Below are 27,882 nucleotides of genomic sequence, written 5' to 3' on the forward strand. Positions count from 1 at the left end.
GAGTGATCATGTATTCAAAAGTTAGGTGGAGATTTGGAAGACATGTATTAAAAACTTAAACAAGTGACTAGCAGCTGGCATCGTGGTTAAGGCACTGGATTCCTACATGGTCAACCATAGTTCAAGTCCCAAACCCAGCAGTTTGAAAATCATGTTGGGTACATGTGTGCCCAAAATCCCTACAGGAGACTGAGGAAAAGGCATTGTGGTATGGTCTCAAGTCACCCCTGGGGGGGGTGATTTCTCATTTTGCCTCTCTGTCTCTCTCTGGTGAGCTCATGTATCCTATGCCAAAAACCTAAAGAAAGAAAGAAAGAAAAATTGAAAGGAAACAAATTAGACTTTTAGAATGTATGAGGAAAACAATACTACAAGAGATTCAGGGATGACTAGGCATGGGAAAAGTACAGCTATTCTGAGGGTACAGCAATTGAAATTCTGAAGATGAAATAGAAGGACAGAAACAAAATGCTTTTAAATGAAAATAGCACTGATATTCTGTGGGACAACCTCTAGTGACCTAGTTCACATGAAATAGAAGTCAATGAAAGTGGGTTTTCTGATCTTGGTAAAATGGTAAATCCCCAGATAAGAGAGACACAGCCCAAACCAAGGACCACAAATATGAAGCCACTACACCCAGGTCCATCAGATCAAATTTCTCTAAATTAATGATGAACAGGAAACTTTAAAAGCAGCAAGAGATGGTGTAATGGTTATGTCACTGGACTTCCATGTAGATGACCATGGTTCGAAGTCCTAGACCCAGTGGCTTAACTGGCTTAACACTCACTCCAGATGAATGTGTGTGCCCGAAATTCCAAGAAGAGAATAGAAGAGAAGGGATTGCAGTGTGGCCATTCCTCCAGTGGGTGATTTCTTGCTTTCTTTCTGTCATTATCTGTTTCTGCAGCAAGTGCATGCACCCTATAGCAAAAATCTGTCTCTAAAAAAAAAAAAAAAATAGCAGTAAGAGAAAGGGTTGACCTATAGCCTAGTGATTAAAGAAGCTGGTTCCACATGGCCAACTGCAGTTTGAATTCTGACTATGGTGGTTTGAAAAACATGCCAAGCATGTATGTGTGTGTGCTCAAAATCCCAACATGGTGAAGAAATGGCGGGGAAAGGGCTGTGGTGTGCCCATGCCCCATTGGGGGGGAGTGGTTTCTGGAGGAGTCCGACCCGGTGAGGCCCCATGATCTGTCTGAGCCCCCTGACCTTTGAGCTCCGCTTCCGGTTAGATCAACACGTTGGCAAGGCTACTGTTGTGCACCCCCCGACCTTGGAACAAAGCTTGGGTCAGTTAGCATGTCAGTAAGGCTGCTTGCTATTTGCTCCAGAGAATTGAGGCACATAGGACGTGCAAGAAAGGCATCGAGGCCTCTGTCTTCTGTTCACCTTCGCTGCCTTCGTCGAGATAACCCACCCACGCCGAGGCTGGACCCCGGCAGGTTTCTCCACTCTGTCTCTGTAGTCATCTCTCTCGCTCTCATGTACACATGCTCTCTGACATGACAAAAAGTCTGTGGGTTGAGCTAACACAATACTTTGAGAGAAATTTATAGCATTAAAAGCCTACATTGGAAAAGAGAAAGGTCTCAAATGACCTCAGCTTTTTTAGTGAAGATCTACAGAAAGGAAAATGAATTATGCCCAATGAAAGTAGAAGAGAACAGGAAATAAGCATCGAGGCAGAAATCAGTATAATAGACAACAGTAAAACAATAGAGAAAAATCAGAGAGCCAAAGCTGGTTCTTTGATATGATCAATACAACTGATAAACCTCTAGCCAGGAAGTTCAACAAAAAAGACAAATCATTCATACCAGGAATGATAAAGGTGACATCAGTACATGTCCTATAGATACTGAAGGAGTAAAAAGGAAATAATGTGAACAACTTTGCATTTACACATTTGACAACTGAGATAAAATGGAAAAATTCCTTAAAGATACACATTAGCAAAACATAAGAACTGGATGTGCTGAGTAGACACATATCTACCAAAAATTTAAATCCACAGTTAAAAACTTTCTAACAAAACTGCACTCCCAGATGGCTTCACTAGTGATATTTATCAAACTTGTAAGGAAGAAATAGAACCAACTTTATACAAACTCATCCAGAAAACTGAAGTGGAAAGAATATTTTAAAATTGACTCTAGGATTACAGCATTATTCCAATAGCCAAATGAGAGAGATTTAATAGTACAACAAAAATCCAGACCAACCTTCCTCATTGTCACTGGCTGCTTCTCTCTGGATGAGTTACCTCCAGGGAGTCTCTCTGCTCAGTTCTGGTCCATCCTAATGTGCCCCAGTGACTGTCCAAACCCAGATTCAAGCTCAGAAACACTCTGTGCCTGTTTGTTGATTTGCTTTCACTTGAACTTGAGATCATCATGGAATTTTTCTTCATACTACAGTGCTTAGGACACAGATGTTTGGTAAATCTTCTTGGATTCCATGGGTTGAAATGGCAGAATTGAAGGATGATGTGGAATGCAAGAAGGCAGGATTGAACAGAAGTGTTAGTGGGCTCAGATTCAACTGGGAAGGATGTGATGAACTGAACATATAAAATCTAATATGAACAAAAATATTAACCTTATTTATGACCACAAAATGAATAGCACAATTGCAGAGAATATGGTAGAAGAAGACATTGTACAGCAATGGAATTTGATTTGAGGGAAAGGGTTGGAGGCCTCCAAAAAGCCTACTGGTCATGGCCTTGACTCTTAAACTCTGACAACCCCAAATAATTCCTCTAAATCAATCATAGTAAGCCCATTTTCCAGAGATCAACTTAGGAATGAATGTGAGGGGAAATCTCCTTGGGAACTTCTTGAAAAAGTTTCCTCATGCCTAGTAAGAACTAATAAGACTTAGGCAGATAGTCTCCCCCTTCTACAGACATTTAATCTATGGATGTGATGTGTGGACCTGTAGTAGCCATTTTGAGATGTAGAGGGGTGCCTATTATCCTGAGGCAAAGCCAGCACATCTTTCTAGCAAGAGATGGCTTCTGCTGACTTTCTCAATTTTTGTGAAATGATATATTCCCTGATCATCTTAGTCAATTTGAGCCGGGTTTTATAGTAGTTACAGCAAAATAAATAAGTAAATAAATAAATTGTACAGTCATAAATAGTCATGTAATTTGGGGCTGCACTAATGTAAGTGTGGAGAGTCAAAGATCATGTATTGTTTAGGTAAAGGCCGTGCTACCATAACAAAGACCCCCTCTCTGTCTCCCACAGAACAATGGGATAGAAGTTTATTCTTCCCATAGGTGCAATGAGGCAATCACGGTTCTTACCCAAGGAGGGCAGTTCTGCCGTCTTCAGCAGAAGTGTCTAACCTTGTTCCCATCAGTACCTACACTCTGGAAAGGAAAGCGCATGGAGGAGGATATGTCTGATGTTTTAGGGAGCAGGCTTGGAAGCAGGGCTCACCAACTCTCTTCACAGAGGCCATGGGAGACTCAGTCACTTGCCCATAGAGCTGAAAGGGAAGTGGAAACAGTTCTGTCAGCAGCATGCTCCCATCCACAGTTGTCAGCAAGGAAGACGTGGAGACCAGTGCTGTTGAGCTGCTAGTCTTTAGCCCAGAGCAGGTATGGCTTTCTTTCTTTCTTTTTTTTTTTTTTTTTTCTGGAGAGGTTTTCACTATAGGGCGCGTGCGCTCGCCAGACAGACAGAGACAGAGAGATAGAAAGCGAGAAATCACCCCCCAGGGGGGATGGCCACGCTGCAATCCCTTCTCCTCCATTCTCCTCTTAGGATCTTGGGCATGCACGAACATGCGCCCGGCGTGAGTTTAAGCCACCGGGTCCGGGACACGAACCGCAGTCTACTACATGGGAGTCCAGCGACATAGCCATTACGCTAACTGCTGGTCCCAAGAGCAGGTATTTCTTAAGTATCACACTCCCAGACTATTGTTTACCAAAGTGGGGAGACACGAAAGTACAAACAGAGCTGGAGGTAACTTGCCAGCATCAGCAAGCAGGTGAGTTGATCAATGCAATGGTGAGTGGGGAAGCGGTGGGTTTGAATGAGGGGACCTGGAAAGAGACTCCAGGGCTGCTGAGGCAGGCCAGAACACCGGTGGTTCCTCAGATGTGTGAGGGATGGTCAAGTGGAGAAGACAGTAAATGGATTTATTTTGACTCCAGGGCAGAGGCCTTCTCCTAGATGCAATTTACTAAGCAACTATAGCTCAACCACAGGAGGGAAAAAAAGTATGACAAGAGTTGTGGTTACTCAAGTTAGAAAAAATAAATACTGAGACATGGAGACAATGTAAACCTGGTGGTTTAATCACAACGGGTTTATACTTTATAATTTGGTGGAGATATGCTTTTATTTTCTTTAAAGAATTATTTAATTTATTCATTTTAATTTGACCACACACACACACACACACACACAGAGAGAAAGAGAGAGAGAGAGAGAGAGAGAGAGCAAGCTAACAGGTGTGGGCACAAAGAGAGAGAAAGCAAGCTACCAGGTCTGGACTCAAACCATGGTCAGCCATGTGGTAATGTCCAGAACCTTAACCATCATACCACCTGCTGGTCCCTATTGCTGAAAAGTCTTTGACCTTAGATTTACCAATTTCTAGTGTGTCAATTTTGGAAAAGACCATGGCAATCGAAATGCAATTATGTGTCACGGATGTATAGATATATAAAGTCCCACTTTCATCCATGTCTTATCTGAAGTTCTTGGTCTTCCAAGGATTTGTTTTTCGGGCCTGCTGCCTGATTCCCACTGTGCCTCAGTACATTGGGGTACTGGGTCAGATGTGGACCTCTTGCTGACTTCCAAGGTGACTCTGCTGGGCCCAGACCCATTCTGAATGTAAGATGAAGCTTTTTATTTTGGAAAGAGTTTTGCCCCTAAAACAAATACTGATGACCATATTCTTTAAAAACGAACAAACAAAACAAACAAACAAAAAAACAAAATCATATTCTTTAAAAATAAACAAACAAACAAAACAAACAAACAAAAAAAAACAAAACTGCTGGGCTAACACGTTGTTAGATTAATAACTAAATTATAACTTTCTGTCCTATGGAGAGATTCTCAATCAAGTCTTTGACATATTCTCTCCTAGTATCAATTAAGTAACTCATTTGGTCTAAAAGTGCCAAAAATATACCACTGACCCCTTCTCTGCATCACAAAAGTTTCTTTCTTTCTCCCTCATTTTATTCTTTTTCTTTTAGGTGAAGACAGCCAACGTAGATCCTGAAGTAGAAGAAATGAGATTGATATTTCACCAGCGAGCCTGATGGCTGTATGCTGAGCAGGCCGGCCACCCTGGTGTGAGACTAAGTTAAAAGGTACTGCACGTGGACAGCTAAGTTCTTTGCTGTCACTGGCAGACTCAGTTTCCTTTGTCAATTTCTGGCTGTGATATGAGGCGCTCAAAATGCTAGAGAGCCTTTCTTGGCTAGAATATGCTAGAAAGTGTTGCTTTGTATGGAGCGCGTTGTCAGTCAGCTAAGCTACATTGCCAGCGAGAGTGAGTGTGAGTCTGGCCAAGGTTCTGGGTCTCGGCGTCTGGGCTACGTTCTCTAATTATTCATTCACCCACATTTCCTGCTGGGGTTCTCTATGGAGATATTTGGTTACTGATACAAACACATTATTCTCATTTCAAGTAACCTAGGACTCGAGCTCCCGAGAATGACTCTGCCTTTGTAGGATCTGAAATGGTACAGACACTTCCCTCCACCCTGTCTGATCTTGGTACAGCAGAAAGTGGAAACAGATGGAGTGGGGCCCCCAGACAAGGCTGGAACCCTGTCAGGTAGAAATCAGAGCCATTCCGGATGTCCAGCCACTGCAGGGGCTCACATGTCCTCATTCTGTGGGACTTTTATCTGTAAAAGATAACTGGGGAACAGGATAAACTGTGGGCAGGGTTGGAGAAACGGGATGTCCAGAAATAGCTCTTGTTGTAATACATATTTCTTCTTGGGGCCGCCTTCTTGTCTGCTAGAAAAATCATGAACAGGTTTTATTTTATTACTATTTGTCAAGTTAATATCATTAATTTTACATGCTGTAATAACCTTAAATTATTTTTAACTTTGAAATAATTGTAGATTCATATCCCACTGTAAGAAGTAATAAAGAAAATGACAATGGTTCAAGTCCCAGACCTAGTGCCTTGAAAATCATGCCGGACACATGTGCATGCATGCCCAAAATCCTTAGAGGAGAGTGGAGGAGAAAGGATTACAACATGGCCATTTCCCCCGAGAGGTGATTTCTCACTTTCCCTCTCTCTGTCTCACTGTTTCTCTCTGGCAAGCACACATGCCCTATGGCAAAAAAGCCAAAACAACAACAACAACAACAAAACCTTAAAAAAAGAAAGAATACAGAAAAACATTTACATTTTCCCTCACTCATACATCTTGTAAAATTATAGGAAAGTATCTCAACCAAGACACTGATGCTGATACAGATAAGAAATGGAACATTTCATTATCAAGATCTCTCTTGTGGCCCTGTTATAGACACACCTGCCTTCCACCTTCCTCACCACTCCCATCCCCAATTCCTGGCAACCAGGAATCTGCTTTACATGTCTATAATTTTATTATTTTAAGATTGTTTAAGTAGAATTATATAGAATGTAACTCATTGAGAATACACTCAGCCTCTTTGGCATTCAAACTAAAACCTGGAGGTTGTTGCTGGGTCAAAATCAGTTCCTCTTCATTGCTGATTAATGCTCCATGGCAGTTTGCTTAACTGTTTGACTAGCCAGATGGATCTGGGAGATTTCTGGTTCAGAGGTATATAAAGTTGTGTGGATCTTTGTGCACAGGTTTTTATGCAAATATAAGTCTTCATTTCCCTGGGATAATTGATCAAGGGTATAATTTCTGGGTCATAAATTTTTATGATTTCTTTTATTAGAAATCGTCAACATTATTTTTTATTTTTAAATTTTTAAAATTTTTATTTCAATTTCTTTTTTATACTCAATCATATATTACTTAGCTTGCAAAGTGAATATTCCAAAATATATACATTGCTCACCAGTCCAGTTGAGAATACTATGCATGTTACCTTCAACAGATAATAACCTATTTCTTTGTCCCATAAATGCCTTGCCTATCTATTTTTCTCCTTAATTTCCTTCCTCTACTCCTTCATCCACCTTTTTCCCACACTGTATCTGGTATTTATAACCATTTACTATGTTTCTATATTCTCTAGTCATTCAGTTTCAGCTACAGAGTGTGGACAGTTGGTATATATTAAGTGGAGACATACAATGTCTCTCCTTCATAGTCTGGCTTGCTTCACTCAGCAGTAAATCTTCCATATTCACCCACTTTCTGTCAAAAGCCAGGGTCTTGTAGTTTTTTATGGTTGAGTAGTATTCCATAGAGTATATGTGCCACATTTTTTCAACCTATTCATCTGTTCATGGGCATTTGGCTTGGTTCCATAACTTAGTAATTGTGAATAATGACACAATAAACATCAGTGTGCAAGCACTTTTCCAACTAAAGAGTCTTCCATACTTTGGGTAGATACCAAGGAGTGGGATTGCTGGATCATATGGCAGTTCTATTTGTAGATCTTTGAGGAATCTCCGTATTGCTCTCCACAGTGCTAGACCAATTTACATGCCCACTAGCAGTGTAGGAGAGTTCTCCTTTCACGACATCCCCGCCAGCACTCTATTTTTTTTTTTTTTTAAATCTTAGTTATTCTGACGGGGGTTAGGTGGTATCTCATTGTGGTTTTGATTTACATCTCCCTTACAATGAGGGATGTTGAACATTTTTTTCATGTGCCTTTTGGCTATTCATATGTCTTCCTTAGAGAGTGTTTTTTTGTTGTTGTTTTTTTGTTTTTGTTTTTTCAGATCATTCTTCCATCTTTTAATAGGTTGATCATCTTTTTTCTTTTCAGGACAGCTGCTTGAGTTCCCTGTGTATTCTGGTTAGTTATTAGTTCTTTATCTGAGGCACAGTTTACAAAAATATTTTCCCAGTCTGAGGGCTGTTGATTCACACTAATGATCTAATTACTGCGTTTTTGGTTTTTTATTTTGTTGCCATGCAGAAACTTAATCTGATGTAATTCCACTTGTCTATTTTGGGGATTATTGATTGTGCTTTGGGGGTCTTATTTAAGTTGTCTTTACCTACCCTAATGTCTCCCAGAATTTCCCCAGTGTTTTCCAGCAGCAGTTTTATAGTTTGAGGTCTTAGGTTTAGATCTTCGATACTCTTTGAGTTGATTTTTGCCAGTGGTGAGAGGTAGGGGTTCAGATTTATCTTTCTGCAGGTGGAGATCCAGCTTTTCCAGCACCATTTGCTAAAGAGGTTTTTTTCCTTTCCCCACTGGATTGACTGGTATCCTTTGTCAAACATCAGTTGGCTATACGTTTGAGAGTTTATTTCTGGGTACTCTATTCCATTCCATTAGTCCACCTGTCTGTTTCTGTGCCAATACTATGCTGTTTTGATTACCACAGCTTTGTAGTATATTTTTGGGTTAGGGAGAAATGCCACCCACTCACTTTTCTTGTATAGAATTGCTTTGGCAATACAAGGTCTTTTATGATTCCAGACAAATTGTATGATTGTCTTTTCTAGATCTGTGAAGAATGTCTTTGGCACTTTGATTGGGATTGCATTAAATATGTAGATTAGTTTGGGTAGAATTGCCATTTTGATTATATTAATTCTTCCAATCCAGGAACATGGATGTCCTTCCACTTTTTTGTGTCATTTTCAATTTCTTTTTTTAACTTCTCATAGTTTTCCTTGTGTAGGTCTTTAACCTCTTTGGTTAGATTTATTCCTAAGTATTTTATACTTTTTGTGGATATGGTAAATGGAATTATTCTTTTCAGTTCTATATCAGTCTGCCTGCTGTTTGTATACAGAAATGTTATAGATTTCTGTATGTTGATTTTGTATCCTGCCACTTTTCTGTATTCATGTATTACTTCCAGAAATTTTTTCATGGAAACCATTGGCTCTGCTATGTATACAATCATGTCATCTGCAAATAGAGATAGTTTCACCTCTTCTTTTCCTATTTGAAGGCATTTTATTTTATTCTATTTTCTGATTGCGATGGTGAGGAGTTCCTGTACTATATTGGAAAGGAGTGGAGAAAGTGGGCATCCTTGTCTTGTACCAGTTTTTAGTGGAAAAGCTTTCAGCTTTTCCCCAATTAGGATGATGTTTGCTATGGGGTTTTAATAGATACTTTTTATTGTGTTGAGAAATGCCAAATGATTTTTCAGAGGGACTGTACCACTTTAAATTCTCACCAGTGACATATGAGTGATGCATGCTTGGAATCCTCACTGGCATTTGGTGGTTTCTCTATTTTTTATGTTAGTCATTAAAGTACATAGTAATATGGTATTGTGGTCTTAATTTATATTACCCTAATGACTAGAGATGTTCACATATTATATGTTTATTTGTCATCTGTAAGTCCTCTTTAGCAAAATGTCTATTCATTCTTTTGGTCTATTTTCTAATTGTACTATTTTATTTTGACTTTTCTGAGAGTTCTTTATATATTCTAGATACTAGTCCTTTAATGAATATGTGGTTTGCAAATATTCACTTCTAGTCCATAGTTTGTCCTTTCATTCTTTTAGTGGAATTATTTGCAGAACAAGGGTTCTTAATTGTTTTTAAGAGAAATTATTTTTTTTAAATTTATTTATTTTAATTTGACCAGAGAGGGACAGAGCCAGGGGGGGGCGGAATGAGAAAGCAAGCCACCAGGTCCGGGACACGAACCACGGTCGGCCATGTGGGAGTCCAATGCCTTTAACCACCATGCCACTGATTGGCCTGAGGGGTTTTTAATTTTGATGAGGTCCAACCTATACATTTCTTTTTTTACTTTATAGATTATGCCTATTTTCTCCTTTTTCTCCCACAAAATTGTATAGTTTTATGTTTTGCATTTTAGACATAATCTACTTTGAATTATTTGTGTATAAGGTGTGAGATGTAGGTTGCAGTATTTTTTTTTTCTCTCTTGCTTTTGGATGTCTAGTTGTGCTAGCAGCAATTAAAAAGGCTACCCTTCCTTCACTGAATTGCTTAAGCACCTTTGTCAGAAACAGGAAAGTATTATTTGTGTGAGTCTACTTTGGGATCTCTGTTTTGTTCTAGGGACCCATGTGTCTGCCCTCTACAGACCCACATGGTCTTGACTGCTGTGGCTACATGGCTGCCTTCTGCACAAGGCATCAAGGTACTCCCCTCTTCCCTCAAACTCAACTTCCAGGACACCATGTGCCTATGAGAATGATAAATTATGTCATCCACAGCTTTTGAATAAAGACGTTCACCCTCTGCAGGGAATGGGGTGTTGTCAGGTCTTTTGAAGGTCAATGTGCATTCCTGAACTTTTATGATCAAGTTTTCTTGCTCCTGACTGGCAATAGGACCACGGTAATGGTGGGGAAAATGCAGTAACTTGTGAAAAGTAGAGACTACAAAAAGGAAGTTCCCGCAAGCACAAATTTCTGGAATATTGTTCAATGCAGGACAGTCACAGAGAAAGCTTTTCCAAGGTATCTACTTATTTGTGGTTGAGGGTTTGCATTTTAGAACCATTTAACCAGTTCCATTATATAGAAAATCTATCAAAGTAAGAAAAGCCAAGGAGAAGTTCAGCTTGGAATAGGGCTGCAGGTCCCAGGGATTTGCATATGTACTTGACCTCTGAAGATGAAGGAAAATAAACTCCGCATTGGCGTAGCGAATGGTGATGACGGAGCTGGCACACCATGTGTGTTGGCCATACCTTGGACCTGTCTCTTTCACCCAGAAACAGTCTAGTGGGATGCCGTTGAGTGTGTATGGCCTTGCAATTGACAGAGAAACCCTTGAATTTGCTCTAACTTTTTCTTCCTTTGGTCCTACTTAAAACTAATTTTGGGCTAGCTGAGGTGTCACTGCAGTAGCATAGCACTCTGTGATGCTGAGGCCACATGGATAGGTACTGGGTTCGTGTCCTGAGGTCTGCTTGTACACACTGCATGCCTGTGCTCCAGATTGGCTGAACTGGAGGAGGATCATGGCACATCCTTTGGGAGTGACCATCTCTCTCTCCTATGGAAGAAAAAACTTTCAAAAACTCCAACTTATAAATTGCTAAGCCTCCGACTTTATGTCACTAACAAATTATTCAAGGTATAACTACCAATGGCAATACTAAGGTGGGAACTGCTGCAACAGAATTTACCCAAGAATGGTACAATTCCCATACCATACCACTAAAGAAATGCTTTCAGCCTTCTATAAAGGTGATGCATTGGTGACTCAAGAGAGGCATGTCTTATAGGATTCTCATTTGCTTAAAGTTATTTGTTTTGGGTTGAATCATGTCCCATCCTCCCCACAACAAAAGATTCTGAAATACAAACTTCCGTGCCAGTGTATGTGCCCTGATTGTGCAGATGATCAAGCTGAGGCCATTTGGGTGGGCTCTCACTCCATATGACTGTGTTCATAAAAAGGGTCAATCTGGACACAGAGCCTCGTACACAGGGAGAGCACCATGTAAACATGAGAATCACACTGCCACAGCCAACACACTATGACAAGCCAGGCAAGACCCTGGAACGGATCCTTTTCCAGAGCCTTTGAAAGGAGCGTGGCCTATAGACGCCTTGACTGTGGGCCTCAGGCCTCTGGAGAAGAAATGTTCTATTTGTGGCACTTGGTTACATCAGCCCTCGTCAACAATTTTACCTATGATTTTGGGAAATGATCATAGTTTGTGAGACTCCAAGCTGAAATAGAAACTTCAGAACAGAAACAAAAGAAGCTACATAATAGTGCGTTTTAGTCCTTGAGAATTTAATGTTCTTGACTCCCACAAGGAGGTAGTTTTGGCTCAAATAAGTAAATAATGTCGTCACAGTAATACAGAAGCCCTGGTTCATGTCCTTCGTGCCTCGAGAGCCATCCTAGCACACATCTAAATAAAGAGGGATTAACAGTAACATTTCAACTTTACTAGAGCTCTGTCTGCCAGGAGGGAATGAATCAGTAGCTACAAAAAGCGTTCCTTCTGGAGAAGTCATCGGGCAGACTTAGTGAATTCCAGAGAAGCAGAGAAAATTTATCTCAGAAGGCTGTCTGTTTCAGCATTTCTGTCTGGGCTTTCAGCTATTTTCACATCTAATATACTAAGTGTTTATAAACCATATCTAAGTAGTTCTTTTAAATTTAATTAGCTTTTCTTGTGACATCTCCCAAGGGAAAAATTCCAAGATATACTCAGAAATTTTAAAAAGCTGAGAAAAAACAAGAACCATTACAACTAATCATAACTCACAACTGTGACCTTATCATTTTGTCATTTCTTGAGTAATACAATAGCTCCGTTTTAAAAAATACTGTCTTTGGAAACAATTTCAAACTTGCAAAAAAAAGTTCTAAGAATAGCATAACAGCACTGCGTCCTCGTTCCCAGAATCACTGTTCACATATTCTCTTAGCTGCTTTCATATTTGTCTTTTTTCCATTTACAAGGGGACTTCACAAAGACTGTGGAGGAACCAGTCAGTGGCATGGTGGCTAAGGCAGCTGGATCCCACATGGCTGACTGCATGGTTCAAGTCCTGACCCAGCAACTTGAAAGATGTACCAGACGAGTGTGTCTGTGTACACAAAATCCTGACGGGAGGAGGGATTGTGGCATGACCATGCCCCATAGGGGGCGCTTTCTCACTTTCCTTCTTTCTCTGTCTCTCTCCAGCAAGTGCTCAAGTCAGTTTACAGGACCAGACAGAATTCCTAGAACTTCTAGATGTGAGGAAGAAGCTCTGTTAATTTCGAGGACAGGGCTGTTTGATTATATTAGGAAAGGGAAGTGGTTTACACCCTCACACTCTGCCACTAACTGTCATACCAAGGGAAGACACCAAAGGGAAATCCAGCTTCTCAATGGCCTTCTGCATCCTGAAGAACATTAACCCACAGACTCACAATACACCAGCCTTCTCTGCAAGCCCACATCGGCTGTGCTTGGAACCCCAAATGCAAAAACTGAATCAGATTTTCCAGTGAGACAAAACTCCTCAAGTTCCCCAGGCAGGTGGATTCTAAGGGCTTACTTTTTTTTTTTTTTTTTTTTTTAAGAAAAAAAAGGACCAAAAATGGCTTGGACAGACTTTGGGCCCTGCAGTCATGCCACCCCTTCCGGATGTTCCTGCCTTACCAACTGCATACACAAAAGCAAATCAAGATGAACTTATATACGTTTGGTGGGGCATTTCTACACTGCATCCCATACCAGGGACCTGGCAGCCCCTGCAAAGTAGTAGTCACTGAGGACCGAGAAGACCCGAGCAGCTGGTGGAACAGAGAAGCAGCCATCGGGAACAAGGTCCTGCTCCTTAGGCAGCCTGTGCTTGGGGCTCTCCTGATCCACACTGCCATGGAGTAGCAGAGCAAGAGAGTGAGGGGATGTTCTGGGAGCTGAGCTGGCCAGGAGGGGAGGGTGATGCTCCCCACAGCATTTTGTTGCCATGAGTCACTTAAAAAATACAAAGGACAATATGATGTGGAGGTGGTTATTGGTAGCTCCGGGCATCTGATCCTTCCAGTTTATAAAGATACAGATCTTAATTATTAATGGTTGAGCTGAAGGAACAACTACCCCGAAGTTAGGAAATTCAAAGGGATTGTTTCCTCAGATCCCATCTCACAAAAGGGGGCCTATTCCTGGCTGGCTTCCTGGCTGGCTCCAACACCGCTGGCCACTTGTTCCTGCCCTGCGAGGCCCCTGCACTCATGCCGGGAACTGGGGTCCTACAGGCTGAGACACACCTGTGGCTGCTGAGGGGGCGGCTGCTGGCAGCAGTAGCTTCAGTGAGTCATACTTTTGATAAATGCCTTATAAAGTGATAGTCCATAAAGAATTGTGTTTTTCATTGGATCAAATAAAACCGGTGATTGCATTGCTCTGGCAAACTCCCTGTTGTACCCAAGAACTACACGGGGGGAGGATGAGACATACAACTGTGAGCTCCACACCATTCAAGTGAAACTATGTTCCAGGGCTTAGGAAACTAGGATGTATTATGAGTATATAAAGACTCATAAGAGTGACTATTGTGTGCATAAAAGACTATTCAGCCACATTGTGAATCTCAGGTTTCTGCTATGAGAATTATGAAATACATGTAAAAAGCATAAGTCACAGGAAAGGGATGAGGCATATCCCTTAAAAATGCTCCTGAAGGATTTCTGAACTGACCATATTTTTCTGTCCTTAACCTCAGTGGGAATGCTCCGATATCATTCCTGTCCAGCTGTAAAGAACAACCATGCAGCAGAAGTTGTGAGGGAAAGGGGGTTTCTTGGCCTCACAAAGCCAGCACCAAATCAGGGCCAGCCCTTGGGGCATACAGGAAGACCTCAGACAGCCCTACCCAGCACATGGCCAAATGGGAGTGGCATTACGTCCCTGACCCTGAAAAGGCTGGGGGCTTTCAAGACAGTAACAGGGGTACTATCCATGCAAGTTGTTCTGAGAGAGTTTACACTGCACAGAGATAACAGGGGAGGCTCTAATGGAGATGGGGAAGAGATGGCATTGGGTGACAGTGCATTAGAGAAGCTGTCTTATGCAGCTTATTGGCAGTGACGGTGTCTGGTCAGCAGGATGCACAGTCTAGGGGAGGCCATGGACCTGCAATTATCTGAGAAAGAACATCCATGGCAGTCAGCCATGTAGTCGATTGCTAAGCAGGCAGCCAGTCACCCCTTCTGCCTCTTAGTTCTCTGGCTATATTTATATTTCTTTAAATATTAATCTCTTTTCTGGATAAACTATTTGTACATTCCAGTAGATATAGCACTAGCTTTTAACTTGAAATGTAGTCTTAGTTTTGGAAAAATAAATAATTTCTTTTTTTTTTTTTTTATGAAGAGTATGTTTTAAGAATGAGGAATAGATGTTGAATGTTATCAAATGCAACCATGGGTAAAATTAAATGATAGTTTCTTTCTTTTTTAAGTGAAGTTTATTTAATACATTTTAATATTAAAGCATTTCTATTCTTGATTTTAAAGCTCAAATGACCATAGGATATTATTCTTTTAATCTGCTGCTAGATTCTATTTCCTAGTCCTTTATTTAGATTTTTTTAGTATTGAAATCAGTAAGATTGTCATGTAGTGTTTTTTTTTTTTTTATTTGTGGTATTTTTGTCCAAATTTCATATCAGCATATTGCTTGTTTCATAAAAACAAACCTAGAAACTTTCTTGGAGTCTCTGCTATAGAGAAGTTTGAAGAACACTCTAGACCCACAAGTATTTTACCTGTGAAATCATCTTGGCTCAACGACCTTCAAATACTGTTTCAGATTTCTGTTATTTTTGTTTGTTTGTTTGTTTGTTTGTTTGTTTGTTTTGTTTAAGATGGGACCACACCAAGCCAGGCCATGATCCTCCTGCCTCAGCTTCCAGCTGGGACTACAGGTACCACCCCATGCCTGCCTGTTTTTAGACAGGGTCTCATTCTGTTGCCCAGGCCAGCCTGGAGCTCAAGATCCTCTACTTCAGCCTCGATGTCACTGGGATTATAGGTGATGCCACCACACCTGATGCTTAGGATCCTGGGCATGCACGCACATGTGCCTGGCGTGAGTTTAAGCTACCAGGTCCAGTACTCAAACCAGAGTCAACTACATGGGAGTCCAGCGACATAGCCATTACACCAACTGCTGGACCTGTTTTATGTAAATTTTTAAGAATACATTTAATTCCTTATTTTTCTTTTCTCATTTTATTTTATATTAGCTTTTTAATTTTATTTAAGTATGTATAAGCTAATAATGTATCAAATTGTTTGCTAGAAGAATCATCTCACTGCTACTTTTAAATTGTTTGCTAGAAGAATCATCTCACTGCTGATTTTCTAAGTCATGTTTTCATCCTTACCGTTTCCTTTCTTTTGCTTTGCTGTGTGTGTGAACTTTTTCCTGACCATCTGAGTGGAATACATGCTGAGTTCACTTCCATTTATTTTCATATTATACACCGTAGATGTTTCCCTGACCACTAATTTAGCAATATACATAATCATTTGTTTCTTTTAAACCTACCATCCCAAAATAATGATGTTAACCTTATATAATGTGTATATCCATATGTAAGTATTTTATTAATTTTTTTCAATTCCAAAAAATAATAAGGTAATAACTGCTACCCTATATTTTTCTCTTCTTTATATAGTCTTTCTCTTCTAATTTTTCACACAATGGTCATTATATCTTCTGTTCTATAAAAATTGTGTTTTTTAAATGTTAGTCTCATAGCACAGGGGTAAAAGGAGCTAGATTCCAGGTGGCCAATCATGCCTATGCCCCAAATCCTGATGAGAAGAAGTAACAGAAGATAAAGGATTGTGGCATGAATATATCCCAGTGGGACACTTCTCGTCTCTCTCTGTCTCTCTCTCTGGTGAATGCATGTACCCTCTGGCATTAAAAATATTGTAGTTTTTCTAACTTTCTAACCAATTTTCCACTGATATATACATTTAGATATTTTTATAGTGAAAATAATGTAGAAGCAATAAATAAGTTTGAAATAATTTTAAATCACTTAGAGGTGACTTGATTTTGGGGATGAAAAGCAATCTAGATATCTATTTTTTTTCTTTTTTTTGGAGAGGTTTATCGCCATAGGGCGCGTGCGCTCGCCAGACAGACAGAGAGAGACATAGAGACAGAAAGCGAGAAATCACCCCCCAGGGGGGATGGTCATGCTGCAATCCCTTCTCCTCCATTCTCCTCTCGGGATCTTGGGCACGCATGCACACGTGCCCGGCGTGAGTTTTAAGCCACCGGGTCCGGGACGCTAACCGCGGTCGACTATGTGGGAGTCCAGTGACATAGCCATTATGCTGGTGCCCTAGATATCTATTTTTAAGAATTATTTTATTTATTATTATCATTTTTCAATTTGACCAGAGAGAGAGACAGAGAAAGAGAGAGAGGGAAAGTGAGAAAGCAAGCCACCAGGTCTGGGACTTAAACCCTGGTCAACCATGTGGGAGTCCACTGCCTCAATTGCTTCACTACCTGCTGGCCCAGATTATTTTTATTTTTAAGTTCAATAACTAGCTTTTAGGGATTTGTCCCACTTTTAGCAGGTTTGAATCCATCTCTTCCCTGCAACACAGTTTTTCTTTAAATATATAGGACTATACGTTATTTCAGGAGAATTTTCTTAAATTATCTTTTAAATATATTTTCTGGAGGAGAAAATTTTTGCTCAGGAAAAGACACTAATTAACATACCCTTTCTCTGTCTATTGCATATTCTTCTTTGAATTCCCTGTGCATTGTTTTTCCTAAAATCAATTTTAACTTTCCCTTTTTTGTCACTTTATTTTATTATTATTCTTCATATATTAAATCACTATATATCATAACTTTTTCTTTTTTTCTTTTTTGGAGAGGTTGTTGCTATAGGATGCGTGTGCTCGCCAGAAAGACAGAGAGACAGAGAGACAGAAAGTGAGAAATCACCCCCCGGGGGGATGGCCACGCCACAATCCCTTCTCCTCCATTCTCCTCTCGGGATCTTGGGCGCACACACACCTTGCATGAGTTTAAGCCACCGGGTCTGGGACTCAAACTGTAGTTGACTACATGGGAGTCCAGCGACATAACCATTAGGCTAACTGCTGGTGCCCATAACTTTTTCTTTTAGACCTCATTTTGTTGAGTTTTTTTTGCAGAACTTCGGTCATATCTTTCACGCCCTTGTCTGTGATCCTGTTTTGTTTTGTTTTGTTTTTTTTTTGTTTTTTTTTTTTTTACTTTGCCTTTATTTCTGGTCTCTTTATTCCCTTTTCCATTTTTTTCCCCTCAATTCCACCAATTTAATTTTTGTCTTTATATTTCATCTTGGATATGAACTATCATTTAAAAGAAGCATTTTTAAAATTAATTTACTTTTTTGTGTGGAAAACATCTTGGTTACACTTTTTATCTAATTTTCTTTCATTTTTTAAAAGTTTATTTATTTATTACTTTCATGAACAAGAGAGACAGAAAGACATCACTTCCAACAAGGTAATTTTTGAGGAAAGTGCCCCGTCACCCCCCCAGTGGGGCTGGTAATGTCTCAGTCTTTTTTTCCTCCAATTTTCTATCTTGTCAGGTTCCTGGGCATTCAGGCTCTGGATGTTTTTCTAGCCACCAGGGCCAGGACTTGAACCTTGGTCAGCCATAGGGTTTCTGGCTTTCTCTGTGCAGTTCTGAACCACCATGCTATGGTCAGGATCCCAACAGGATCTCGATGCTGCATCTTTAGCTTTCAGTTAGTGCTGGGTCATGACAATGCACTTGCCTGGCAGCCTCAGAAAAGTCTCTGGACATGGACTTAGAATCTTCCCCTGTGTGTCAGCTGCATAGAGCATCGTATTTTGCCACTGAGCCACTGTCTGATCCTGCATGACAACTATTTTCAAATGTCTGATCTATATTACCTTTTCTTAGTCATTTTTATTTGCTACTTTTTCTTGCAGTATATTTGCATATCTCTAATTAAGATGTGCTTTTATTAGTAGTATTCCTCTCCACATACAGAAATTATCTTTGCATGAGAGGGTTCTTCCCTAAGTGGTTGCTAATGAGGCCAGGGGAGGGCTGAGGAACTGAGCTTGGGGCAGTCCCAGAACTCTCCTCTCTGTTTAGGGACCACACTCATTGCCATGTGGACATAGCAGAGAATCTCCCTGGACCTTAGGAAAGTTACCATTAGAGTATACTTATCAGTAGGGTCTAGCACACGTCTTTCTTTTCCTCTGTGCGCCTCACACATAGTGTGTAGAATTACATTGATTGTTCTTTAGTTGGCAAGTGGGGTGGCTCTCGGTCTGTGATCCACCTGTGGCTCTTCCAGGATGCCACATCAACAAAAAGTTTCCTACAAAGATGACTTCTTGCGTGGTTTCTTTCAGGGCTACAGGTTCCCAGAACCCTGTGGCTTTAAGATTGAGGGAGATTCCCTTAACTCTTTTTGGTTCTATAATTTTTTCTTCCAAATTGGGGCTCTTTGGTTGGTCCCTAGGTTATGCTGTCTCACTTGGAGAACTCTATGTGTTCTTGGAAGTAGCAGCATCCTTTCTCCCTTTAGTCTAATTTTCAGTGTATTTGGCAGCTGTCGGTCATGTTCTGGGTCCTAGGTGTTTCTTAGTTTCTGAGAGGATAGAGTTTCCATTTCTGTTTTCAATCAGTCTCTGTTGATTCTAGTTCAATCCAAATTAGAGGATTGAATAGACACTTGCACCACCATTTTAAACTGGAAGTCATGACAGACAACTTAAATTATTATGTGGTTCTCCAGTTCTGGCCAGAGTACATCTTACCATCAGTATTATCCTTACAGTATATTTATGCAAATAGGCCTTATAATTTGAAACAGCAACTATCTCAAACCTACTTTAAAACTTAAAAAAAAAATAGGTATAAAGAAGGCTGACAAAAAAAAGATTCTAGTTCAATCCAAATTAGAGGATTGAATAGACACTTGCACCACCATTTTAAACTGGAAGTCATGACAGACAACTTAAATTATTATGTGGTTCTCCAGTTCTGGCCAGAGTACATCTTACCATCAGTATTATCCTTACAGTATATTTATGCAAATAGGCCTTATAATTTGAAACAGCAACTATCTCAAACCTACTTTAAAACTTAAAAAAAAAAATAGGTATAAAGAAGGCTGACAAAAAAAATTTGCATAATCTTACCACAGTAGCTTGGGAGCTACCTTCTTCCTTTTCCTTCATGGTGCTTCTGATAGGTTCTTCTAGAAGAGGGAGCTGCAGACTGTCAGATAAACCATTAATCTTCATCAGAAGTTCATCCAGCAGATTTACAAATTCATCCAGGTAGTAATTCTGAAGGTAAGAAAATTAGATGAGCATTCAAAAACCTCAGTTTCCTGGGGCTGGCCCTGTATCCTAGTGGCTAGGAGAGCCCAATCTCAAATGGCCTACTGTCATCTGAATCCTGGCTCTGTCAACTTGAAAAACATGCCAGGTGTATGTGTACATACTCAAAATCCTGACAGGATGGAGAAATGGATAAGGGATTATGACTTGACCATGTCCTATCGGGGGAGGGGTGCTTTCTCTTGCTTTCTATCTGACCAGTGCACACACTCTCTAGCAATTAAACAAGGGAAAAAAGACATCCTGGACCCTAGTGTCAGAGACCTGGGTGTTGTTCTTCTCTCTCTGTATCTCAGCTCCCTTGTTATACTGTGCACGTGTAGCCATGCGGGCAAATGCTATGGTTTGCATAAAGGATGAGTGATGGGATTGAAAGGCCACAGCAGAGAGGGAAGCACACAACGAACAATGAAGCCTTATAAACATGCACTGATCGTGATCATGCACGACTGGTTTCAGAATGGCGCTGGGTACCCTACAAACCAACCATGGAAGATGGTCAGGTATCCAGAGTGCAAACGCTGGTTTAATTGGTTTGCAGCCAAGTCTGGGGTGTAACCTGCCCAACACTGTGGCAGGGACTCAAGGATCTAAGTAGAAGTCTGGGTGTCATAGCTGTTACACAAAACAAATCCTAAATGTAAAGGGGACAGAGGACTGTGGGTGCGTGCCCTGGGGAGACCACAGACTCCATCGCTCCACTGCACAGGGCCAGAGTTAATGGGGAACAACGCCCTTGGCAAACTCCAAAGTTCTTTAGAATTTCAAGGGAAAATTCTCCAAGTTCCACTACAGTGGAGAGCTAACTGGGATGCGTGGCCCACAATAACAATCATGTTTTTATAACTAAAAGCAAGATTGCACAGTAGAGCTATCACGTGGAGAGTGTGGTGTGTGTATTATTCCAAGATCCCATGGCTTACCTGGTTCTCTGCTGTTTCAGGCTCTTTCAGCATTGGCTTTTCCAGCCCCAGGTAGGTGAGAGCCTTCCCCCAGGCATAGACAGCCACATCTCTAAGTCTCAACAGATGCTTGCTTTGGAAAGGTTTTCTTTTTCTGGAAAAAGTCATGAGGGAACCTCTCAGCTGGAGAGGAGGAAAACAAAAAGATAAAGTTCATGTTAGTAAACTAAAAAATAGCTTTGTTAATTTGATCAGCTTTGAAATGGTGATTAAATCTGATTTTGCTATTTTATGGCATTTGGGTAAGATGGTAATTGCTTTGGTAAAAAGAAATCAGGAGACTATCTCAAGTGAATTAAATTGCTGATGAAGTCAGCAATGGAAATTAATCTGGTTATAAAAGATGTTTTCAATATTTCATAGAAGAGGGCCAAGAGTAGTAACACAATATACGTTGGATAGGTAAAATCTGCATTTCAGTTTTGGGGTGCCCAGATGGGCCATGCCAGGCTGTGGGTGAGCCCCACCAAGAGAGTGCATGCCTGTGCCAGGGAAGCAAGAACAGCCACAGGCCCAGCAGGCCACGTGTCTTCTCCTATGTTGTCTAAATGAGCCAATGGTATTGGCCCGAGGTGGTTTATTTATATGCAGCTGGCTGGGACCTGTTAGCTCCAAAGTTCACTGGCAACAAACTCAATTTTTTACACATCGCATGCTTTAAAAACAACCCAAACAAGTAAAATTTTAGGCACACAGAGCCTGTCTCCTTTGCGTATCCTGCAAAACCCCATGAGACAGCTACTGCCACTGATGCAAGGGGTCCCGAGCCATTGCTACCCTGAAGAGGCCCCTTCCACCAGAGCTCCACCAAATGCCTCTCCCCCGAGATAGTCCTTGCCCTAATCTCCTGAACTTCCTTGCCTGCTATGCGGTAAGCCTCCGGACGGTCTCACAGCATGAGGGACATCTCACACATGGAAACTTACTAAAATGTCATCCAAATAAAACGTGTGTGTTCCTTTCATGGTCATCTCTTTGTGCTTGAATGACCCCAAATCTCTGGAACTCTTGACAATGTGTCAAAGCTCCACAAGGACGGCCAGGTGCTTGAGAGAGGAGGCCACTGGTGCACAGTGTAGCTGTGTGTAGAGCTGAGACCTCCTGGCTTTACAGGAGGGGCACTGACAGGCCTGGCTCTTGTGAGTGCAACTGCCTTGGCATGAAACTGGAGGTCCCCATTTCTGGTTCCAGTAGTCCTGTCCAGCATTCTGTCTGTTCACCGCAGAACTCCAGTGTGGGCCTTCCCACTGCCTCTACCTCTGCGCCACCCCTGCAGAAAATAAGCATCCAGCACCACCATGAGCTGAACTACCCCTTGGGGATCAACTCACACACCTCTCCCACTGCATGATGGGTTTCTTGGTCTCCTGAACAAACCCCTATGACCTAATGTACTGATCTAAGCTTCTTGCTCTTCAAGGAAACATCTAGTTAGACTATAAAACTGCACACAATTATGTATGTCTGTATGGTGACAACTATAAAGTACTGATGAAAGAAATAAAAAAACGGGGCCAGCAGGTGGTGTGGTGGTTAAGGCACTGGACTCCCAGATGGCCAACTGCAGTTTGAGTCTTGGACCTGGCAGCTTGCTTTCACACCTTCCCTTTCTCTCTCTCTCTCTCTCTGGTCAAATTAAAAAATAATAATAATTACTATAAATAAAATGAATAATAATATATATTTTTTTTAAAAAACCAAACCTTTAAAAAATAAAGAGGATGTAAGTAAATGGAAGGACATACAGAAACCTAGGATTGAAAAGTTTAGTATTATGCGGGGTCTTCAAAAGTTAATGGAAAATGTCTATCATGAAAAAGTAAACACAGATTTCAAAAATGTTTGCACTAAAATAGACTCATGCATTTAATTCCATTTTCATGAACTTTTTTTTTTGGAGAGGTTTTTCACTATAGGGTGCGTGCGCTCGCCACAGACAGAGAGAGACAGAGAGACAGAAAGCGAGAAATCACCCCCCAGGGGGGATGGTCACGCCGCAATCCCTTCTCCTCCATTCTCCTCTTGGGATTTTGGGCACGCACGCACACGCGCCCGGCGTGAGTTTTAAGCCACTGGGTCCGGGATGTGAACCGCGGTTGACTACGTGGGAGTCCAGCGACAGCCATTACGCTAACTGCTGGTTCTCATTTTCATGAACTTTTTAAAGACTCCTTATATTAAGAAGCCAATTCTCCCCAAATTAAATTTATATTTCCATAGCAACTGTAATCAAAATCTCAACATCTCTTTTGGGTAGGTATAGATAAGATGATTCTAAAACTTACAGGGGAAAGCAAAAGAATTAGAATAGCTAGACCAGCAGGTAGCGTGGTGGTAAAGGCACTGGACTCTCACATGGCTGACTACGGTTCAAGCTTCGAACCTGGCAGTTTGCTTTCTCGCCCACCCCTACCTGCCGTCTCTCTCTCTCTGGTGAGCACATGTACCTTGCGGCAAAATTAAAAAGTAATAACAAGTAAAATTTAATAAGTAATTCTTTAAAAAAAAAAGAATTAGAATAGCCCAAAGTGAAGAACAAAGAAACAAAATTTAACCAACATTGGAGGACTCTCTGATGCTATTCCATGACTGACTACCAAGACCCTGTGGAGCTGGCAAAATGAAAGCTCAGTGGAGTAGAACAGAGAGCCCAGAAAGAGGACCACACAGACACACTAAGCTGCTTCTTGACAAATGTGCAACAAATTGGCTCAACAAAGAAAAGATAAGCTTTTGAAAGCAATGGTGCTGGAACCCCTGGGTATCATCTATAAAAAACATGAGCTCTGATCCACTCCTCACACCTGATCCAAAACCGACTCAAAATGGATCATCAAGGGACCAGCAGTTGGCGTAATGGCTATGTCACTGGACTTCCATGTAGTTGACCGTGGTTTGGGTCCTAGACTTGGTGGCTTAAACTCATGCTGGGCACGTGAAGGGATTGCGGCGTGGTCATCCCCCCTCGGGGGTGATTTCTTGCTTTCTGTCTCTCTGTCTCTCCCTGTCTTTCTGGTGAGCACATGCACCATATAGCAAAAACCTCTCCAAAAAAAAAAAAAAACAAAAAAAAAAAACCCCTCCAAAAAAAAAAAAAAAAAAAAAAAAGGATCATTAACCTAAATGTAAAACATGAAACTATAAAAATTCTGGGACCAGCAGTTGGCATAATGGCTATGTCGCTGGACTCCCATGTGGTTAACCACAGTTCAAGTCCCAGACCCAGTGGCTTAAACTCACACTGGGCACGTGTGCATGTGTGCCCAAGATCCCAAGAGGAGAATGGAGGAGAAGGGATTGTGGCATGGCCATTGCCCCGGGGGGTGATTTCTCACTTTCTGTCTCTCTGCCTCTCTCTGTCTTTCTGGTGAGCACATGTGTCCTATAACAAAAAAACCTCTCAAAAGAAAAAATAATTCTACAAGAGAACAAGAGAAAATATGTGTGACCTGGGGGTTAGCAATTCATTTTTAGATGTGAGGCCAGAAAAGAATCTATAAACAAAATTGGCAATTATCAAAATGAGCAACTTATTCACTGTAAAGACACTGTTAAGACAATGAAAGGACAAGCCACAGACGGGGAGAAAATCTTTGTAAGACTACAAATCCAATAAAGGAATTGAAAACAACAATCAGGGAGTCCATATAGCGGCACTATGTTAAAACGTGACACTATGGGGCAATCCCACATGGTAATCTCAAATGGGGGACCAGCAGCAGTTAGCGTAATGGCTATGTCACTGAACTCTCCAACCAAGCGTGGTTGGAGTCCTGGACCTGGTGGCTTAAACTCACGCCGGGCGCGTGCACGTGTGTGCCCAAGATCCCGAGAGGAGAATGGAGGAGAAGGGATTGCAGCGTGGCCATCCCCCCGGGGGTGGGGGGGAGTGATTTCTCACTTTCTATCTCTCTGTCTCACTCTGTCTTTCTGGCCAGTGCATGCGCCCTATAGCAAAAACCTCTAAAAAAAAATGGGAAGGGTTCCAGTTCCGTTCCAGAGACCTCTCTGCTCACTGAGTTGAGGCGGGCAGGGTTGCCAGATAAAATGTACCACACCCAGCTACATTGTAATTTCAGGTAAACAACAAATTGTTTAATATGAGTATTCCTGAGCCACTGCAGGGGATGTATACTAACACTGAAATGCTATTAGATGTTTCCTGAAACTTAACTGGGAATGCACGTCCTGTATTTGATTTGCTAAATCTGTTGGCCCTCGGGGGTGGCAGGGCAAGGCTGTGGGTAAGCCTCTTTCTCCATTAAAGGAATTTGACCTAGGGTGGTGACATGATGAGATTTGCCAATGGCAGATAAATAGGAGAATGGGAAACAGGCCCTGACCCAGAGAAGTGTCCAGCGGAGGCTGGCGGGAGTGAAATGCTTCCCAGATGGAAAGATTGAGATAAGCAGGCAAGAGAATATAACAATTACATGTAGGCCAGAAATCATAATTAAAAAAAAAAAAGGGCAAGGGAGACCCCTGCAGCAGCATGAGCTTGTGTGAGACAAAGTTCAGACCAAGAAGAGAGGTGCTCAGCACAGAATGAGGGGGGCCAGGGCAGTTCCCTGCTGAAGGTGGCTCCTGGGGGCTGTAGTCTTGCTGGACTGTGTCAGGCGAAGGGAGAATCAAACCGGCCATGGCCATGGCCAGTGCCCCCAGGGCAGGTCAGATGGGCCTCAGGGTTCATCACGAGTTCGGCTGCTGCAGCACATGCGCCATAGTGCCACCCTGATGGCACCCGGATCGTCCGGCACCTTGGCGGAGAGGCCTGGGGCATGTTTACATACCATCTGGAAACACAGCGTGGCCATGACGATGAGAAGGACCCCGTAGTACCAGGCTGCAGCCCGCTGGGCAGACATGGGAAGGCTGGGGAGTAAGTCTTGCTGACGTCTTCCTGGAACACGCCATGGCAGCCTGGCGAAGGCATCTGAGAAGGGGCTAGCTGGTCGCTGCCAGGTGGGGAGCAGAAGCCTCCTCAGGTGGGCAAGGGCGGCCAGCACCAGGGCCCCTGCCAGCTGTGGGGGGAAAGCCCAGGAGAGTGAGCCCTGGTTGCTTCCTATGGCTAAGAGCATTAGGGAAATCCAAATGCTTCAAAGCCTGAAGTGTGAAGAAACAGCTTTTGGAGTGTTGGCCAAATATCCAGATGTCTGGCCCTTCTCATACTGCCCACTTGCCCCCTTCCCACTTGGTGTCCTGTCTTGCCACTGCCAGCTCTCCCTGCAAGAATTGAGGCTCTGTCATAGCTCAAGGGCTGCCCCCCACCCCCCACCCAGTGTCCTATTGTCCTTCCCTACATCCTCTCCCCTACATCCCTCCCTTTCCCCTACATCCCTCGTCAGTCCTGAGGCCTGGCCAGCTGGCCGGCAATGCCAGGCTTGCCTAGAGGAGGCCATGATCAACTAGGGGAAGGGACGGGAAACAACCTGGGACCTTAGGTCTATCCTGGCCTGGCTGGTATCTCCCAGCCACACACTCCAATCAGCTGGATCAACCTGCTTCCCAGCCTGGTTGGCAGACCCTCGGCCGATCTCCCAGGCCTGCGCAGGTCTGGGTGTGGGCCATGGACAGCCCTCAGAGGCTCCCCACCAGCTGCAGCCACAGCATCCCCTCTGGCTCCCCTCTGTGGCCCTGGCCTCCCCTCTAGTGCTCTTGCCAGCGTTCTGGCTCTCATAGACTCAGCAGAAAGAAGGTGTCCCCCTGCGTCCACATTGTCATCAGGCTGTGTGGCCTTCCTAGGTACCTTTTGGTTTCTACACATGCTTTCTGGGCAGTTGGAAATCTGTGGCCTGAATGGTACATAGTTCATATTCTGGGCCTTCTTCCTCACCCAGAAGCATTTCCCAGGTTCCTAACGGTCTTAATAATACCAGTCTAATAGCTCGATAACTTCTCCCACATGCCATCTCTAAGACCAGCAATGACCCTCCCAGCAAATAGAGTAGATGCATTTCTGGAGTGGAGGTATGGCATCTGGCCTATGGTCACACAGTGACTTGGGAGGGGACAGTCAGGGCTGGAGTGCAGCTTTCTCTGCCCTCATTGGCTGAGCCTGTCCTTCCACACGGGAGGTGAGCAGGGAGGCCTGTGCTCAGTCCCCAAGGTTTCATGAGCCGGACTCCTGAAAGCCAGAGTCCCCAAATTCAGTTGCTTGGCCTAGCACCCCTCAGCGCTCACCACACTTCTGTGCTGTTGCAAGGAGGAAGCCATGCTCAATGAGGCTGGAGCAAGCACTTTTTCAGGCTGCACTCTGGCCCTTTGGATCACGGGCTCCTCCCAGCAGACCCAACTTCAGGGCCATGCTCTAGGGTAGAGCCAGGCACTCCCAAGATCACACACCGAGAGAGAGATTCTGATATGTCTGCTCTTGTTTTCTTTTTCCCAGTTGTGTTTACTTTCTTTTTTTTTAGGTTTTTGCCATAGGGCGTGTGTGGCTTATCAGAAAGGGACAGAGAGAGATAGGAGGATGGCCATGCTGCAATTCCTTCTCCTTCATCCTCCTCTGGGGATGCACACACATGCGTCCAATGTGATTTTCAAGACACTGGGTCTAGAACTTGAACTGTAGTCTGCTTTGTGGGAGTCCAGTGCCTTAACCACCATGCCACCTGCTGGCCCTCAATTGTATTTCTTTCCTCAGAGTTCAGCTGAAGCGTGATTCATGAGTGGTCAATGACACTGACGTGAGTGCCAGCATAGGAGCAGGAAACCACCGGGTGCAGGGCCAGAAGCAAAAAAATAAAAAATGAAAAAAGAGAGCCTGTATGGTGTGACTTAGCACCTACGTAGAGCCATGGCCCCAAGGCCTATTCTTTCCCGGGAAGACCCTGCCTGCTAGCAGCCTGGCTGTGATAATGAAGCGAGGGGCCCCATGCAGTACCCTGACACTCAGAGACTCAG

General features: G+C 42.5%; 1 protein-coding gene across 1 annotated transcript in view; it reads right to left on the minus strand.

Moving 5' to 3' along the window:
* Positions 1 to 1,456: 1,456 nt before the first annotated feature.
* Positions 1,457 to 27,882, minus strand: part of LOC114004655 (polycystic kidney disease protein 1-like 1) — a 28,384-nt gene continuing 1,958 nt past the window's right edge. The window contains exons 2-5 of the mRNA XM_027765704.1: positions 25,770 to 26,000; positions 20,941 to 21,102; positions 19,814 to 19,963; positions 1,457 to 3,507 (exon numbers count right to left, since the gene is read on the minus strand). Of these exons, the coding sequence (XP_027621505.1) occupies positions 3,382 to 3,507; positions 19,814 to 19,963; positions 20,941 to 21,102; positions 25,770 to 26,000 (669 nt within the window). The 3' untranslated portion in view covers positions 1,457 to 3,381. The remainder of the gene's footprint in view (positions 3,508 to 19,813; positions 19,964 to 20,940; positions 21,103 to 25,769; positions 26,001 to 27,882) is intronic.

Source organism: Tupaia chinensis, unplaced genomic scaffold, assembly GCF_000334495.1.
Source record: "Tupaia chinensis unplaced genomic scaffold, TupChi_1.0 Scaffold139484_1, whole genome shotgun sequence".
In the NCBI taxonomy this organism is placed as follows: domain Eukaryota; kingdom Metazoa; phylum Chordata; class Mammalia; order Scandentia; family Tupaiidae; genus Tupaia; species Tupaia belangeri.